The following is a 14,211-nucleotide window of genomic DNA, read 5'->3' on the forward strand; positions in this document are numbered from 1 at the left end:
ACGTTGTGACCATTGTTTGTGGTGGGCGGTCCACGAGACCCAGGCTCCCTCAAGTCTCTGCCGTTGAGTAAGTGAACAACAACTCCTTGTTGCATTTAGGTCGTTGAAGGCCGTCAGTGGCAAATTCGTGATGACCCCGCCGCCCCCAGATCCGCGCCGAATGCGTACCACATCCTCAATGGTTGGCGGAGGGGGCGGATTCAAAGTCGAAAATGCCCAATCCTCCACACGCAGGTCGGGTAGTTCACCTTGTGACTAGATCAGGTGCTCAACTGTGGGTATCAAGTCATGGTCAAGTTTGCTTTTTTGCAGTCCAGCTGGATTGTCTAATCGGAATCAAAGTCAAAGCTCTCAAGTATCCGACTGAACTTGTTGGAGAGCTTCCAGAACCGCATTTTCCGGAGCATGGTTTGAGCTTCGTGGCTTATTGCTTCGAGACTGCCACTGCTGTAGATGTTTTCGACAGCGCCAATACTTGCGGGTCCTCCGTTCTCGATCCAGGTTGCAATTGCGGTCCTTTGACCGTCAATCCGATTCGGCAAATCGAGTCGGACAGGACATGTGGCGTAACCGGGGTCTGAGGAGGGTTGTGGCCCGAATTTGGCAAAGGCAAGGATGAAAATGTAGCCCATAAAAGTTCGCATGATCTCACAGGGCGCAGAGACCAGATATTCGTTTGCCACGGCAATGATCTGAGCAGCATGCCAGGCCAGGTTGCGAGCCTTTGTGGGATTTTTCACGAGGATTGAACGTAGGCGTCGCGTGGCCGACACAAGGCTGTGATCTAGTTGTTTGGACTGCGAAGCAGAAGAGCGGAAGATATGGACAATAAGGTCCATAGCCTCGTCGGCGCTATACAAGTGGGAGTAATGACAGATGAGCGCGGTAAGACTGCAGCGATTTGGTCAACCCAAGCTTGGAATGGTTTGAAGGATAAGCAAGACTTACTTGTAGTGGATGAGATCGGCTGTAGAAGTCAGAGCATACATGGATTCGCAAAGCGCATTGAGTCCTTGGAGTAGGGTGCTTTTGGTCTGTCTCTGGGCCGCAGCTAGAGAAGGAAGCTTCAGATACTCGGTCGTCGCCATGATATCCAGCTGCTTGATATCCCAAAGAAGTCGGCCGATACTCTGAGCACACAGCCTCTTGCCCCATGCAGGCAGGTCTTCAGGGAGACCCTTTCCAGCGAGGAGATTACGCAGCACTTTGGCGGTCGATGCTCCACGAGCGGTCGGAGTCAGTCGAGAATAAAGTGCAGCCCAAGCTTGGGGCGACCTTGCATCCCATAAGGGCTCGGTGCAGGGCAAAAAGGACGGAAGTTCCTGCAAGTCAGCAGCACCTCGACGCGAGGTCAGCGTGCACAAAGTGCAGTCATACTCAAAAGAAGACCAAGCAATGCGCTTCTCTTGCTCCTGATCTTTCCATCTCAGCCACTCGGTTGCCGCATTCTCGTTAGGTAGTGGACTTTTGAAGTCTTCCCACTCGACCTCGGTGCTGATACGGGACTTTAACAAGCCCATCCCACGGAGGCAACCCATCAATATGCCCCTCGAACAATCTGCGTTGGCGTAAAGCCTCATGTTTCCAGAGCCGAGAGAATATATCTGGTGAAGACAGCAAGCTATAAGATATGGTGAGTTGTAAAAACGAGTACTATCTCCTACACCCTGTTTCGAGAAATCAGGAAACTTGTCTGCTTCGTTTCCGGGTCGAAACTTACCAGCCACGCAATCATCTGGCCACACATTTCACTCAAAGACCAAGACTGTTCTGTTCCATGCTGATCGTCTGAGTACATCGCCCCAATACAAGCCATGGCCGCCAAGGTGACAGTAGGGACCTTGGTCATTTGGAAGGTAGCGACATGAACCAGAGGCAAGATATTGTGGAACTCGTCAAAGTACAAATCCAGGGAGTTCTTCAGCAGCTCCATGGCCGACTTCATGTTTGGGTCGTGGGAGAGATCTTTCTCTGGCAAGTATGGCGAAGAGAGCAACTGGATCAAGCTTTTGATAGTGCTTCCGTTGTTTGATTCACTTGACGCGACAGTGCCTTGCAAAATATCTCGCAGAGGGGGAAGCCTGTATCGCTGAGATTCCGGATTCCGCGTGTGGTCGAAGGGCCATTGATGAGTAGCGGCTCGTGACTCGGAGGATTTTGTGGGAATGCCTTTGGATTCTTGGTTCCGGATTGGCATTAATTGGGCGGATATAGCTTGATGATTTCTGTTCTGCAGCGCGTCTTGCGGGTCGATTGGAATTGACGGTTGGAAATACATTGGTTGCATAACAGCACCATTCTGGTAGTGAGCTTGAAGATCACCATTACTCGGGGAGTCCAGGTCTAGATTGAGCCAGTCCACTCCACCGACAATTCTCGGGGCCGTGTCGTAAGACATGAAATTGAAATCGCCTGGCAAGAATCCCTCGAATCCCATCATAGAGTGGTTGAACTCGGCGCCGCCATTGGGGCTGGTGTTCGGGAAGGATACGAGATCTGGAGAGATCATTTCTATCGGATTGTCTTCTGGGGTTGGCTGGAAGAAAGTCGCGTTACCATTGAAAGCCCGATCAGCGCCTGGTCTCTGAACTGCATTGGGAACCAGACCCGGACCACCATTCATGACTCCTAGATGGGTTTCTGTTTCGTGCTGGTAGTCCTGTGTACTTTGGAAAGCGGCGTTCTGGCATGGTTGTTGCTCTTGGAGCTGGGCAGACATTGGAGTTGGCGACTCTACCTTGCCTTCTGCGATCCTGCTCTCCTCCTTTTCGTCGTCCGTCGGATATTTGCAAAACGAACCCGACTTTGTGCAAGGCAGACATGGGTGTGAACGGTCGCACTTCAACTTTTTCTTGACACACCGGAAACATGACTTTTGCGCAGATCTCTTTCGGGATATGGTTGCTTGGTGGGCAGTGCGAAGATGTCGAAGCAAGACATCATTGCGCGAAAATTGGCGACCGCACTGGTCGCAGGAGTAATGCTCTCGTTGGGAAGGATGGAGATGCGATTGCACATGACGAGCGAGGTGACTGGGGCGAGCGACAACGAGGTCACAGTTGGGGCAGCGGAGGGTTCGTGGGGTCTTTGGAGCGGACTATTGGGAGTCTCAGTCAGCGGGTGCTAGATATCTCTGAGGTGTTCAGGCATATCGAACCATTGTATCCGGTGAATTGAGTCAAGGGTAGATATTTCGTAAGCCCTGTCGAGCATCAACGGTCATCGACTGCCGTTACTCCGAGAGAGGCGGGATTCCCCCACAGGGAATGGCCATTTTCCTTGCAGTCTCATGCAGAGGGAAGATGGAGAGGTTCGATATTTTGGTGGCAGGAACAATGTCGCTGCTGCAGTGCGACTGTCGAAGAGATTGAATGTCGATGGGCCAGAAGTTGGACGAGGGCGATGTAGTGGGAAAGGGAGACGTCTAAAGGCGAGCGGAGGATGATGATGATGATGATGGATGGGGGGTGTTTGACGCAGAAAATCATCCCAGCAGACAAAAAGAACCCCCAGAATCTGGGGAAAGGTGCGCCTGGGAACCATACACCCGGGCCCAGGGCCTGTCATCGTTAGGTAGCTACTGGCGCCGGGGAACAAACCTACCTGGGGCAGTAGGGGGGATAAAGGGGGCAACGGGGCATTCGCTAGGCTTGGGCTGGTGAGGCTTAGGCACTAGCCTCAAGCCGCCTTGCCTCTGAAACTTAAGCCTGGCGAGCCATCCTGCTCTCGTCGCTGCAGTTTGTCGATCATGTCCATTTTGTCGCTGGCCTTGCCCAAGTATCTCGCGGACTCAAATCCTGGACTTGAGACTCGGCGTTCGACGCTCAGCGCTAGGAAGGCGCTCTGCTGTCAAGGCCATCAATGTCCTTGCGCATGCTATCGGCCCTGCTCCCAGTAAGCAATTCGTCAGCCACACTACAATGCGGGCAGTTGGGAGACCTTTGGGCTAGGTACTCTGGTTCTTCAGCCTTTTAATACTCATCCCTCGCGTCTCACATAATCAGACTGCGTTTCTGGATGTCCCCTTGCTAGAATTATTACCAGTCTGTTCCGAGAATCCCTCAATGTCAAGCTAACCAAGCCACCTATCCAAAGGCATGCTTTGAACTTATCTAGTCATGGTCCCAAGCTGGCCAGCCTCGACGAGGAAGAAGCATTGAAGCCACTTCTATATGTGTCCCCGACTAGAACTATGTCATCCGGTAAGTTATATGGATCAGCAAGATATTCTTTCCTGGAAGCAGATAGTAGTAGCTCCATTTGACACTCACAAGGTATTGAGAATAGCGTGGTGTTTTACCCATATCAAACCTCCATTGGGGAGCTTACCACAGCCTTTCAGCCCTTGGAAGCCAGCCAATCCTATGGTCCCCGTTTGGGTTCGGATTACCCTGGTGCAGAAGGGCACTGGCTGCCTCCGTTGACGGAGTGAGATCCGAGGATATCAAAGGATGCGGGGAAAGATTCATGCGCCGAATTGGAGAAGACTTTTGTGATACAGCATCGGATTTCCTGCGTCGACTGTCGCCGGCGGTCAACCTTCATTCTTGAGATATGTGAGTTGTTCCATCGAAAAGGCGCTTCTGAGACTGCTCCCTTGAAGAAAGTATGGCAAGTTCAACGAAACTCGTCTCGGCCGCTGCCGTACAATCACATACCAAGCGCGATGACTGCTGGATTGCCGTGGAGGGAAAAGTGTACGACATGACCAGATTCGCGCCAGAACATCCAGGCGGGGCGGAGAGTTAGTATCCTTGTATTGAGGAACACCCTGGAACTGACGAGCCATGATAGTCATATACGCATATGCCGGTAGAGATGCCACCGAGGCTTATTTGGAGGTCCATGAACCAAATCTGATAAAGACCAACCTTTCGCCCCAGGAGCAGATCGGGGATCTGGACCCAGGAACAAAGCTCCCAGATGTGCCGCCGGGTCAAGACTTGCGAGCAAACCAAAAGAAAGGAGACAAGCCCTCACTCGACACTTTCATCAACTTATACGACTTCGAAGATGCAGCAAAGAAAACTCTCTCGGAGAAGAGCTGGACCTTCATCTCGGGCGCATCGAACGACAACATAACTCGAGACGCTAATCACGACCTCTTCAGAAAGCTCTGGTTCAGGCCGCGGATACTGAGGAACGTTTCGACGGTGTCTACGAAAGGGACGATGATGGGTTGCCAAGTATCACTTCCAATTTGGATTGCACGTAAGTCCCCTGAAATTGTGTATGGAGGCTTATCTCAGTGCTTCTACTGGTATCCATCTTCCTAACGGTGATATTCAATGCTAACGGCAAACCAGCGGCCGGGGTAGGCAAAACGGCTGGACCAGAGGGCGAGCTGGCGCTGAGCAAGGGCGCAGCAGCCAGCGGCATCATACAGACGGTTGGTTCATCTGAGCTGATAGTCTTTCTTGCCGTGTTAACCTAGTTCAGATATCGACAACCGCATCATTCCCATTGCTTGAGATTCTCGATGCCGCGGGAAAGGACCATCCATTCTTCTTCCAGTTATACATCAATAAAGACAGGTCCAAGACCGAGGAGCTCCTTAGAGTCATCAATAGCCGGCCACAGATCAAAGCCCTGTTTGTCACCGTCGACCTCCCTGTCGTCTCGAAGAGAGAAGCAGACGAACGAATAAGACTCGACACACTGTATTCCGGCGGTATTGGAGGTGCTGCGGCTGGGAGCGATCATAAGGGTTCGGGCCTCGCGAGAAGTGTGGGATCTTTCATTGACCCCGCGTTCTGCTGGGACGACCTTGCCTGGTTGCGACGACAGACAAACCTGCCCATTGTCCTGAAGGGCGTTCAGTCAGCAGCTGACGCCAGGATCGCAATGCACATGGGATGCCAGGGCATCGTGGTGAGCAATCACGGAGGTCGGGCTCTGGACGGTGCTCCAGCCTCCATTCTCGTGCTCTTGGAGCTCCACAGGGAGTGTGCAGAGGTATTTGATCATATGGAGGTGTTCATTGATGGAGGATTCAGAAGAGGATCCGACATTCTCAAAGCACTTTGTCTTGGCGCAACCGGTGTCGGCCTAGGCAGACCTTTCATGTATGCCATCAACTACGGCAAAGAAGGCGTGGTGCATGTTGTCAACAGTAGGTTATCTCTCTCATTTTTGGTTGCTTCCTGATTCCTTCGCTGGTGTCTCGCTGACCAAGTTGTTCACGGTCCAGTTCTCAAAGATGAGGTCGAGACAGCCATGCGCTTAGCAGGCCTCAAATCTCTCGACGAAGCCGACCCAGCACTAATAAATACTGCCGAGTTGGATCCTCTTGTCCCCCGCGGATCACTCCATCCTTATGCACGCAGACGCGAAGGCCCGAGAAGACAATATCGTCTCTAAAGCTCTCACATGGAACATTAGGCGGGATCAGCAAGACTATAGTTTAATTAGTAGATATATCAATTCTCCACTGGATATGAACGGTAGTGTCTTGCAAAGATAGGCAGGAGTGCCCTCTTTACAAGAGTAGGGAACCCCACTGCAGCCGAAGAAGGTTCTTTCGTATAGAGAAAGAACAGATGTACGCCGTGAAAGTAATTCCACTTTTCTGAAGAGAAAGATAGAATGTTATCCAGGATCTCACATTGCACGGTTGAAAGAGGTTGAATAGCTGAAAGAAGTGTACGGCGCCAGCACCACCCACGGTAGAATACATAATTCTCACAGAGTCGCGTCCAAGAGCTTTTTCCCCGCTCGTGTGAACGGCAAAGCCCGTGACTATCCAGATCCTGGGAAGAGCAGAAAAGGAACCTTCGTTCATCCTCACCGACCACTCTGTAATCTTTCCCACGGAGCAGAAGCAGGACGCTCGACGGCAGGTCGGATGTTCTCGTCGACCTAAACGTGACAGTTAATAAATTAGAAGTTCCTGCCTCACACACATACCCGTGACCCGTCGAACGAGAACCATCGAGGCTGCAGACTCAAGGAAGGAAAATTCACTGACCAAACTGGAGCGCCCCTCTCTCGTAGAGCCTCGACCCGTTTCTCCCTCCGCTGTTTCCGCTCCGGCCCACCCTCGGAGGCGGCACGGCTGCAGGAGGTTTTCGCCACCGCCATGGGGATGGAGAGTACCACGACCAACTCCGCTGCGGCGTCTAGGTTCACCAACCCGGAGGATCTGCTGGCATTATTGTCGCCTTCAGCAGACAGTTGAATCCGGTGCGCACGTCGTTGATGGGTCGTCCGGGCGTCAGTCTGGTCGGAGGGCCCCGTGGGTCCGGTAAAGCTTCGATGGGTCCTCGCGAACGCCCCGCAAGAAACATGGACGATGCCGCCAGAACAGAAGCGAGGGCCGAAGACAAGCGGGGACTGCAAGGCACAGTTCACGCACGCAAGCGACGACTCTTTGCCAATTCGATACCATCGTCCTCCACACCTGATCCAGCTCAGCATACTCCGACCATCCCGGTTGCGACCCGCACTGTCCAGGCACGACGTTATACCTCGGAGTCCTGATGACTGTGCCCTAGACCAGGTAGAGTGTGTTACGGGATCTTTTCTAAGACATCTGGAGAGAGGTTGCGGAATATCGAGGCTAGGGGCATGGTATGTTGCCACACTCCGGACCATGAGGTATTCGTCAGGAGCAAGGTATTGTCGTCATCCTGGTGCACCAGCTACGGAGGAGTGTCGGGAGGTGGTCTGAGCTTCACTGGATCTCCTGAAAGGTGTGGGTGATGAGGATGCCGAGGACGAAGAATGTAAGCCATATGAGCTTGTAGATGCCTGACAGATGCAGAAGGGATTCGAGTCTTCCAAGGCTCCGGACAAGCTGTCTCCATTCCTCCAGAGCACATTTCGAGAGCAACCTGCTCCTAAAGAGTGGCCTATTCGTGTGGAGCCGAGTCGAGTCCTGCATGGACCACAGCCGCAAAGGATAGCGACCCGTGCCCGCAAAATATAAAGACTGGCGTGGCTCCCGAGTGAGGAATCATAGACTTTGCGCTGTGTGGCTTCGAAGTTCCGACAAACAGCGTGAAAACATTCATGCTTGCACTAGTCTAGCTTGGTATTGTCCGTCGGTGGATTGGAATATATGCAATAGTGGTTGATATCTGTACCTTTGTCAAAACGAATGGTGGGTAACCTGAATATTCGGGTGGTTGAGAGGTATTGCGTTGATCTCGGCAGCGCGTGGCTCACTCTCCCACGAATGACTAGGGCAGGGAGAATATCTCTCCTAACCATCTACAACTGAGACACCGCTTTCTGCATTTCAGTGTTATCGGACCGATTGAAGTGCTATTGGGACCGACCAGCTTTAACAGTCCTTGTCAAACGTTGTTGCTAGTCGCTGTAGCCTGAACAATTTCCTTCCAGGGAGCTCGCCCACGAGCCCTTTCCAAGTTTACGGATCGACCCAGATCTCAGAGGCACCAAGGTCCATGTAGCTCAAAATGCATAGTCGATCATTGCCTGCCACTCATCGTCCTTGTGGTAATTATTTTCAGAAGCAAGTCTCACGTGTTAGGATACAGCAGATGGCGGGTTTGAGGATGGACAATCAGCTGATGTCCATGAAAGGATGCCGCAAGGCTGTACTCCCCCTTCCCCAAGCCTTTCTACCCCACAATTACCCCCTTTTGTCCTGCATTTCTGGTATTACCCCACATTGGCGAAAGACTGCTACGATCAACACAAGGTCGCTCCGATCTGCTTTAAGCCAAGGAGATCGCAGGAACCTCAGTTGAGAGCTCAATGTTGCTATCGTTTTCTACCTGACAAGTTCGTTCCGTTCGTATTTTTTTCCTTCCCTTACCGATCATAGCGACCGACGCCTTCAGAGCATGTCGCCCGCATCGAAACCATGGGCGCTAATCGTCGGGGTGGGGCCATCAGGCCTACTTCTCGGCCTCATGCTCGCGAAGAAGGGAATCCCCGTCCATCTCATCGACATGTCTGTCAAGCTTGACGAGCAGCCGCGCGCGACACACTACGGATCCCCCGCGATGTACGAGCTGCGGCGGGCTGGTGTTGTCGAGGATCTGCGTGCCCAAGGTTTCCTCCCGGACGGCGTGTGCTGGAGGAAGCTGGACGGCACGTATCTCGCTGGCATGAAGATGGGTGTAGAGGAAGACCCAGATCGGATGGTGTGTCTGCCGCTGAATCGGCTGGGGAAGATCCTCATGGACCACATTGGTCGGCAGCCCTCGGCGACGGTGTCCTGGGGCCACAAAGTCGTGTCGATCGGGCAAGACGAGCAGAAGGCCTGGGTCATTTGCGAGACGCCAGAGGGCGAGAAGCGGCTCGAGGCCGAGTACGTCATCGGATGTGACGGCGCGAACAGTCAGGTGCGACGGTCCTTGTTCGGGGATAAGGAGTTCCCTGGGAAGACGTGGGACGAACAGATTGTTGCTACGAATGTAAGTGCCCATCTGGTCCCCCGCAAAAGCCCGCACGTCGCTCATGATGATGGCAAGACATACTACGACTTCTCAAAGTTTGGCTGGCTCGACTCAAATTTCATCATCCATCCCGAGCACTGGTACATGGCTGCAAAGATCGGCAACGATGGCCTTTACCGTGTCACTTACGGGGAGATGCCGGGCCTCACCAACGATCAGCTACGAGAGAGACAGCCGTGGAAGTTCGAAACGATGTTGCCGGGAAATCCGAAGCCGGATGAGTACCGCATAGTCAACTTTAGTCCGTACCGAATCCACCAGAGACTCGCACCGAGTATGCGGGTTGGGCGATTCTGTCTGGCCGCGGATGCCGCTCATTGTAAGCAACCGAACAACGGAGAAGAAGGCCCTCTTTGGCTGACCTGAAACAGTGTGCAACCCCTTCGGTGGTATGGGATTAACAGGCGGCATCGTCGACATTGGTGGCCTGTATGACTGTCTCGTCGGAATTCACGAGGGCCTCGCCGACGACTCAATCCTAGACAAATACTCGGAGATTCGTCGACGGAAATACAACGAGGTCGTGAACCCCATATCGAGTGCCAATATTGTGCGCTTGTTCGGTCAAGACCCTGACAAAGCTCTGGAGAACGACGAGTTCCTGAAAATGTGCAAGCGCACGGAAACCGACGAAGAGTTTGCAAAGGAGTTCCGGAACGGCGTAAATGTGTTGAAGCATGATTTCACACAATACTATCGCAAGGATTCAGCGAATGGTGACGCGAAGGGCGCGAATGGGCATGTGGAGCTGGATAAGGACTTGGCTGGAGCAGTACAAGTCACCGCTGCAGGGGTAACAGATTGAAGCAGAAGAATGGTATACATACTTGCTGCGGAAATTCTGGAAGACATTTGAGTATCAACACGAGAATAAATCCGAGGGGATTGCGCCGGGTCAGCTAGTCTGTCCTTTGTCGTGCCTAAGCCACAAACTACGCTTTGACCTCGTCGATTTGCCGTTCAACCCCATGGCTCTCTTCCGCAGGTGAGAAGACCTTCCCAAACCTGAAATGAGCAATGTCACTCATGCCCTGGGTGACATTTCTGAGATTCTGTCTCACGAGCTGGCCTGTAGGCTGGCTGAAAATCAGGTCGATCTCCTCCAAGGTCTTGTTCTTCGTCTCAGGCATGAACAAAAGTTGATAGAACCAGCCGAGCACTGCAATCCCTCCGTAAAAGCCGAGAGTCAAACCTGTCTTGGTCATCGCCCGCTGCATGTCAGAGAAGAAGTAGGTCACAAGCCAGCTGCCGAAGAATAGGTTGATGTCGGTGGACTCCATGCCGTAAGATCGCAGGTAGGTGGGAAAGACCTCACTGGGTAGGACCCAAGTAAGGCACGCGTATGACCCGAAGAAGCCGTTGTACAGAATGATCCCAGTGAGGTACATTCCTTCAGTTGCTGTGACCGAATTCAATTGATAGGAAACACCGACAAAGATCAGACCGATGAAGAAGCAGGGGAGCATAGTGTTTGCCCAGAAGCGCCGGCCGAACTTTTCCATGTACAACACGCCTGGAATGGTGCCCAAGAGGAGAGATCCGCCTCCCACGAGGGACATGAAAACGGACTGCTTTTTATCGAATCCGATCTGGGACATCAAGGTTGACATGTAATACATCTATTCGGGAAAGGATTAGCATCGTTAGCGACTGGGATCCAAGGTGGAGCCAGGTCGGAGGGGACTTACGATTGCATTGATTCCAGTCAACTGGCCAAGTGCGATCATGATGTTTGCGTAAACGATAGCTCTTCGAGCACGAGGATTGGTGAAGAAATCGAGCCAGACAAATCTCCGGCGTTTCGTGTCACCCTCGTGGACCTCCGCATCTAGAGCATGGTGCATAATGAAGAATTCTTTGCGGTCTTCGGCGCTGGAAAGTCCTCGAATTCGCTTCCACACAGCGAAGGCTTCCAAGGTTTTACCCTTGTGCAGAAGCATTCGCGGAGATTCAGGCATAAATAGCATCTAGTCTACCATTAGTACTGAACAGATATGGCGGGAAGGGCTTTAGAAACAAGCCTCGTCGACGGCGGCTCATTTCGCCGGGAAGTACTTACACCCACGAGCATGATGGTGCTGAAGACCAAAGACGAGCCAAGCATATATCTCCAAGACCCGGACTGGACGTTGACGAAAATCGCGGCCACCACATACCCAATGACTTCTCCAAAGGCGATCATGAACTGATACAGGCTGACCAGGTTGCCGCGGTATTTCTTCTCCACAGATTCCGCGACGTAGACTGGGACGGTACCTCCTTCAAGACCGAGACCCATGCCGAGGATCACTCTGGCTCCCACAATCATGCCAAAGTTGATAGCCCCGGCTTCCAGAGCGCCGCCGATGGTGTAGAGGATCAGGGAAATGATGATCGCCATCTTTCGACCGACCAGCTCGTTAATGGGACCTAGGAGAAGAGCACCACCGATCGCGCCGAGGGGCACAGCAGAGCTCGTCAAACTGACCTGAGACGTGCTCAGATGTAGATCGTCGGGCATATAGAGCAAGGCGCCAGAGATAACACTCTGGTCAAGACCAGAGAGCATGCCCCCCATAGAAGCAAATCCCACGAGGAGCCAGGTGAAGTGGCGGGGATCATTGAACGAAATCTGCGGGTTGAGAAAGGTGCTCTTGACTGGCTGTGCTTCGAGAGCGGCATCGAATTCTGCGATTTCTTCGTCGACAATGGCGGTGTCATCCTCTGCCAGTTTCATTGCCTGGGCTTCGCTCAGACGTCGAGACGCAACCGATTGATGTCGCATGGGTGCGGGTTGCGGTGCGTTCCCATCTTCGACATGGGTTTGGTCCTGGGACTTGTCGATGCCCATCTTGTAGGAGTTAGGGAAGCTCTGACCCGCGAAATCGTAGAATGAAGAACCTCTATTCTGCTGTTGTGAGGATTCCATAAACACCGCGGTCTCTCTACCTTTATACTTCTCACACCAACAAACTTGAGCGGGCCCCTCGTGGATCCAGCACGCCCTTCTATCATCGCTACCAGGGTTAGGATATCGAAAGCATTGCGTAGTTGAGCAACGACGTTTCGATCGGCGAAAGTCTCGGAAGAATCGCCACAGCCCCTGGCCAACTGCATTGCTTTTGCAGACCCATCAACAATGTTTTGTTGGATTGCTGGACTCCCACTGCTCCGTTTATTGCGGGTAACCGGCCATGATCAGCGAAGATTTGCGACGAAGCTTTCACAAGCTTCTAGCTCATCCGTTGCTTCTCCATGGGATCATCGCGGTGAACTTCAAGATTGGCTGGTTTTGGGTAGTGCGCGGAATCACCCCCATGAGCAACGTCGTCATCCACAATTCTTGCAACGAAAATCTTTGCAGTAGTTGTAGGATCGGCTATTGAACGACGGGGGGTTGGCACTGAATGGGCCGCCACCAACCACTGAACGGCGCCTACCCTCCAAATTGCCTCGCAAGAGCCAATAGCCTGGTGGCCTCATTCAAGGTCGGCTTCTGAACAGACATCCAGTGAGGAGGCCATCCAAAGCCCGACCAAATACGTCCCTGAGCTGGAGTGGGTTGGAATGGAGCCTGGAGAAAACCTGGGCGTTACAATCGGGCTGCCGTTGTTATTCTGTACCCATATCGATGGGTCAAAGCAATCTTTCACGCGATCTGAAGCATCTACTGCCCCTTTTGCTGTGTATCCCAACATTGGCAATGCAGGAAAAGAAAACGTCTCGGCTTTCCCATTCGAGTTCGGGTGTTAATGGTCCTCGGCAAGTCGGTGCGAGTGAGTCCCTAGGAGCCTTGGTGCATTGGGATGAGGGGTTCCGTGAAACCCCTGCGACGAGCTCTCCAGGCTGCTCAAAACGCCATTGCCGAGGCAGCTTGATTGGTATGAGGCTGCACCAGCCTCATCGTTGAACATGTTCATTACGATTCATTTCATTCACCTTCTTGTGCCGGTTAGTTCGATGAAAGAAGTTGCTCATCAGAGGGACAATTAATGGGCTAGAAATTGCCTGCACAACCGAGACGCGCTTGCGGTGTGTCCGGCGTAAAGCAATACTAATCACTCGATTACGCCTAGAGGAAGGTCATCATGACAATCGACGATACTGACCAAGAAAACACGAAGGCGAGTGCCCGACTCGGCCAAATACAGCAGCAAGTCTCAGGAAAATCCAGTCCGCGCCGCCAAAAGAAGACGAAAGCGTCTGAAGGCCCGGCAGATTGGTCTGACGTGCTGGCGGAGTTGGACCAAGTTCGGAAACTTGCCCAAACCCCAAAGACGAACACTACGGGATACATCCGTCACAAGGAGGCAGGGAAGCTATGGGTCAGGGAGAGGGTTGAAATGCTTCTTGATCCGGGCAGTTTTCGAGAAGTCGGGAGTGCTGCCGGCACGGCTACCTGGGTCAAAGCCAATCCCTCATCAGAAAACATCGTCGAGGCGGAAAAGGAGGTCATTGCCGACTTCGTCCCCAGCAATAATGTTCAAGGTATGGCAGCAGTCCTCTTGGGCAGCATCAACTGACAATCGGTTAGGCTTTGGGAACATCCGGGGTCGGCGGGTATTGTTGACCGCGGACGATTTCACTCTTCGCGCAGGCCATGCAGACGGAGCGCTGATGGCGAAGACGCTTTACATGGAAAAGCTCGCGGTACATATGAAGCTTCCGATGATCAAATTGGTTGACGGCTCCTCGGGTGAGTGGGCGACTTCCGTCTGTTGGGTGTCGTTGCGTGCTGATGTGCCAAAGGCGGCGGCTCAATAACCACGTACCGAGTTCAGAAAGCGTCTTATATCCCCCAATT

The 14,211-nt window shown here is 52.8% G+C and overlaps 4 protein-coding genes across 4 annotated transcripts; 2 read left to right on the forward strand and 2 right to left on the reverse strand.

Moving 5' to 3' along the window:
• Positions 1–326: 326 nt before the first annotated feature.
• Positions 327–3,160, reverse strand: PV07_02047 (uncharacterized protein; the record flags this gene model as incomplete). Its single annotated transcript, XM_016388635.1, has 4 exons — positions 327–891; positions 949–1,667; positions 1,721–3,097; positions 3,158–3,160. 4 exons carry the CDS (start codon positions 3,158–3,160, stop codon positions 327–329), a joined length of 2,664 nt encoding a protein of 887 aa, XP_016255563.1.
• Positions 3,161–4,535: 1,375 nt separating this feature from the next.
• Positions 4,536–6,360, forward strand: PV07_02048 (uncharacterized protein; the record flags this gene model as incomplete). The annotated part of the gene is made up of 5 exons (XM_016388636.1): positions 4,536–4,744; positions 4,795–5,211; positions 5,307–5,389; positions 5,440–6,112; positions 6,191–6,360. The coding sequence occupies exons 1-5, from the start codon at positions 4,609–4,611 to the stop codon at positions 6,358–6,360; spliced, it is 1,479 nt and encodes a 492-aa protein (XP_016255564.1). The 5' UTR covers positions 4,536–4,608.
• A 2,450-nt stretch (positions 6,361–8,810) lies between these two features.
• Positions 8,811–10,233, forward strand: PV07_02049 (uncharacterized protein; the record flags this gene model as incomplete). The annotated part of the gene is made up of 3 exons (XM_016388637.1): positions 8,811–9,386; positions 9,444–9,747; positions 9,800–10,233. 3 exons carry the CDS (start codon positions 8,811–8,813, stop codon positions 10,231–10,233), a joined length of 1,314 nt encoding a protein of 437 aa, XP_016255565.1.
• Positions 10,052–12,387, reverse strand: PV07_02050 (uncharacterized protein). The gene is made up of 4 exons (XM_016388638.1): positions 11,488–12,387; positions 11,117–11,395; positions 10,256–11,047; positions 10,052–10,121 (listed from the first exon to the last, which is right to left on the reverse strand). Exons 1-3 carry the CDS (start codon positions 12,334–12,336, stop codon positions 10,361–10,363), a joined length of 1,815 nt encoding a protein of 604 aa, XP_016255566.1. The 5' UTR covers positions 12,337–12,387; the 3' UTR covers positions 10,052–10,121; positions 10,256–10,360.
• Positions 12,388–14,211: the final 1,824 nt, after the last annotated feature.

Source organism: Cladophialophora immunda, assembly GCF_000835495.1.
Source record: "Cladophialophora immunda strain CBS 83496 unplaced genomic scaffold supercont1.1, whole genome shotgun sequence".
Lineage (NCBI taxonomy): Eukaryota > Fungi > Ascomycota > Eurotiomycetes > Chaetothyriales > Herpotrichiellaceae > Cladophialophora > Cladophialophora immunda.

What these genes read in the sequence shown, in the direction of transcription:
- PV07_02050 (XM_016388638.1), bottom strand. Translation starts at nt 12,336, where the DNA reads ATGGAATCCTCACAACAGCAGAATAGAGGTTCTTCATTCTACGATTTC. An exon ending in GCACCATCATGCTCGTGGGT is followed by an intron (nt 11,396 to 11,487) that starts GTAAGTACTTCC and finishes ATGGTAGACTAG; the next exon opens with ATGCTATTTATGCCTGAATC. An exon ending in TGACTGGAATCAATGCAATC is followed by an intron (nt 11,048 to 11,116) that starts GTAAGTCCCCTC and finishes TTTCCCGAATAG; the next exon opens with ATGTATTACATGTCAACCTT.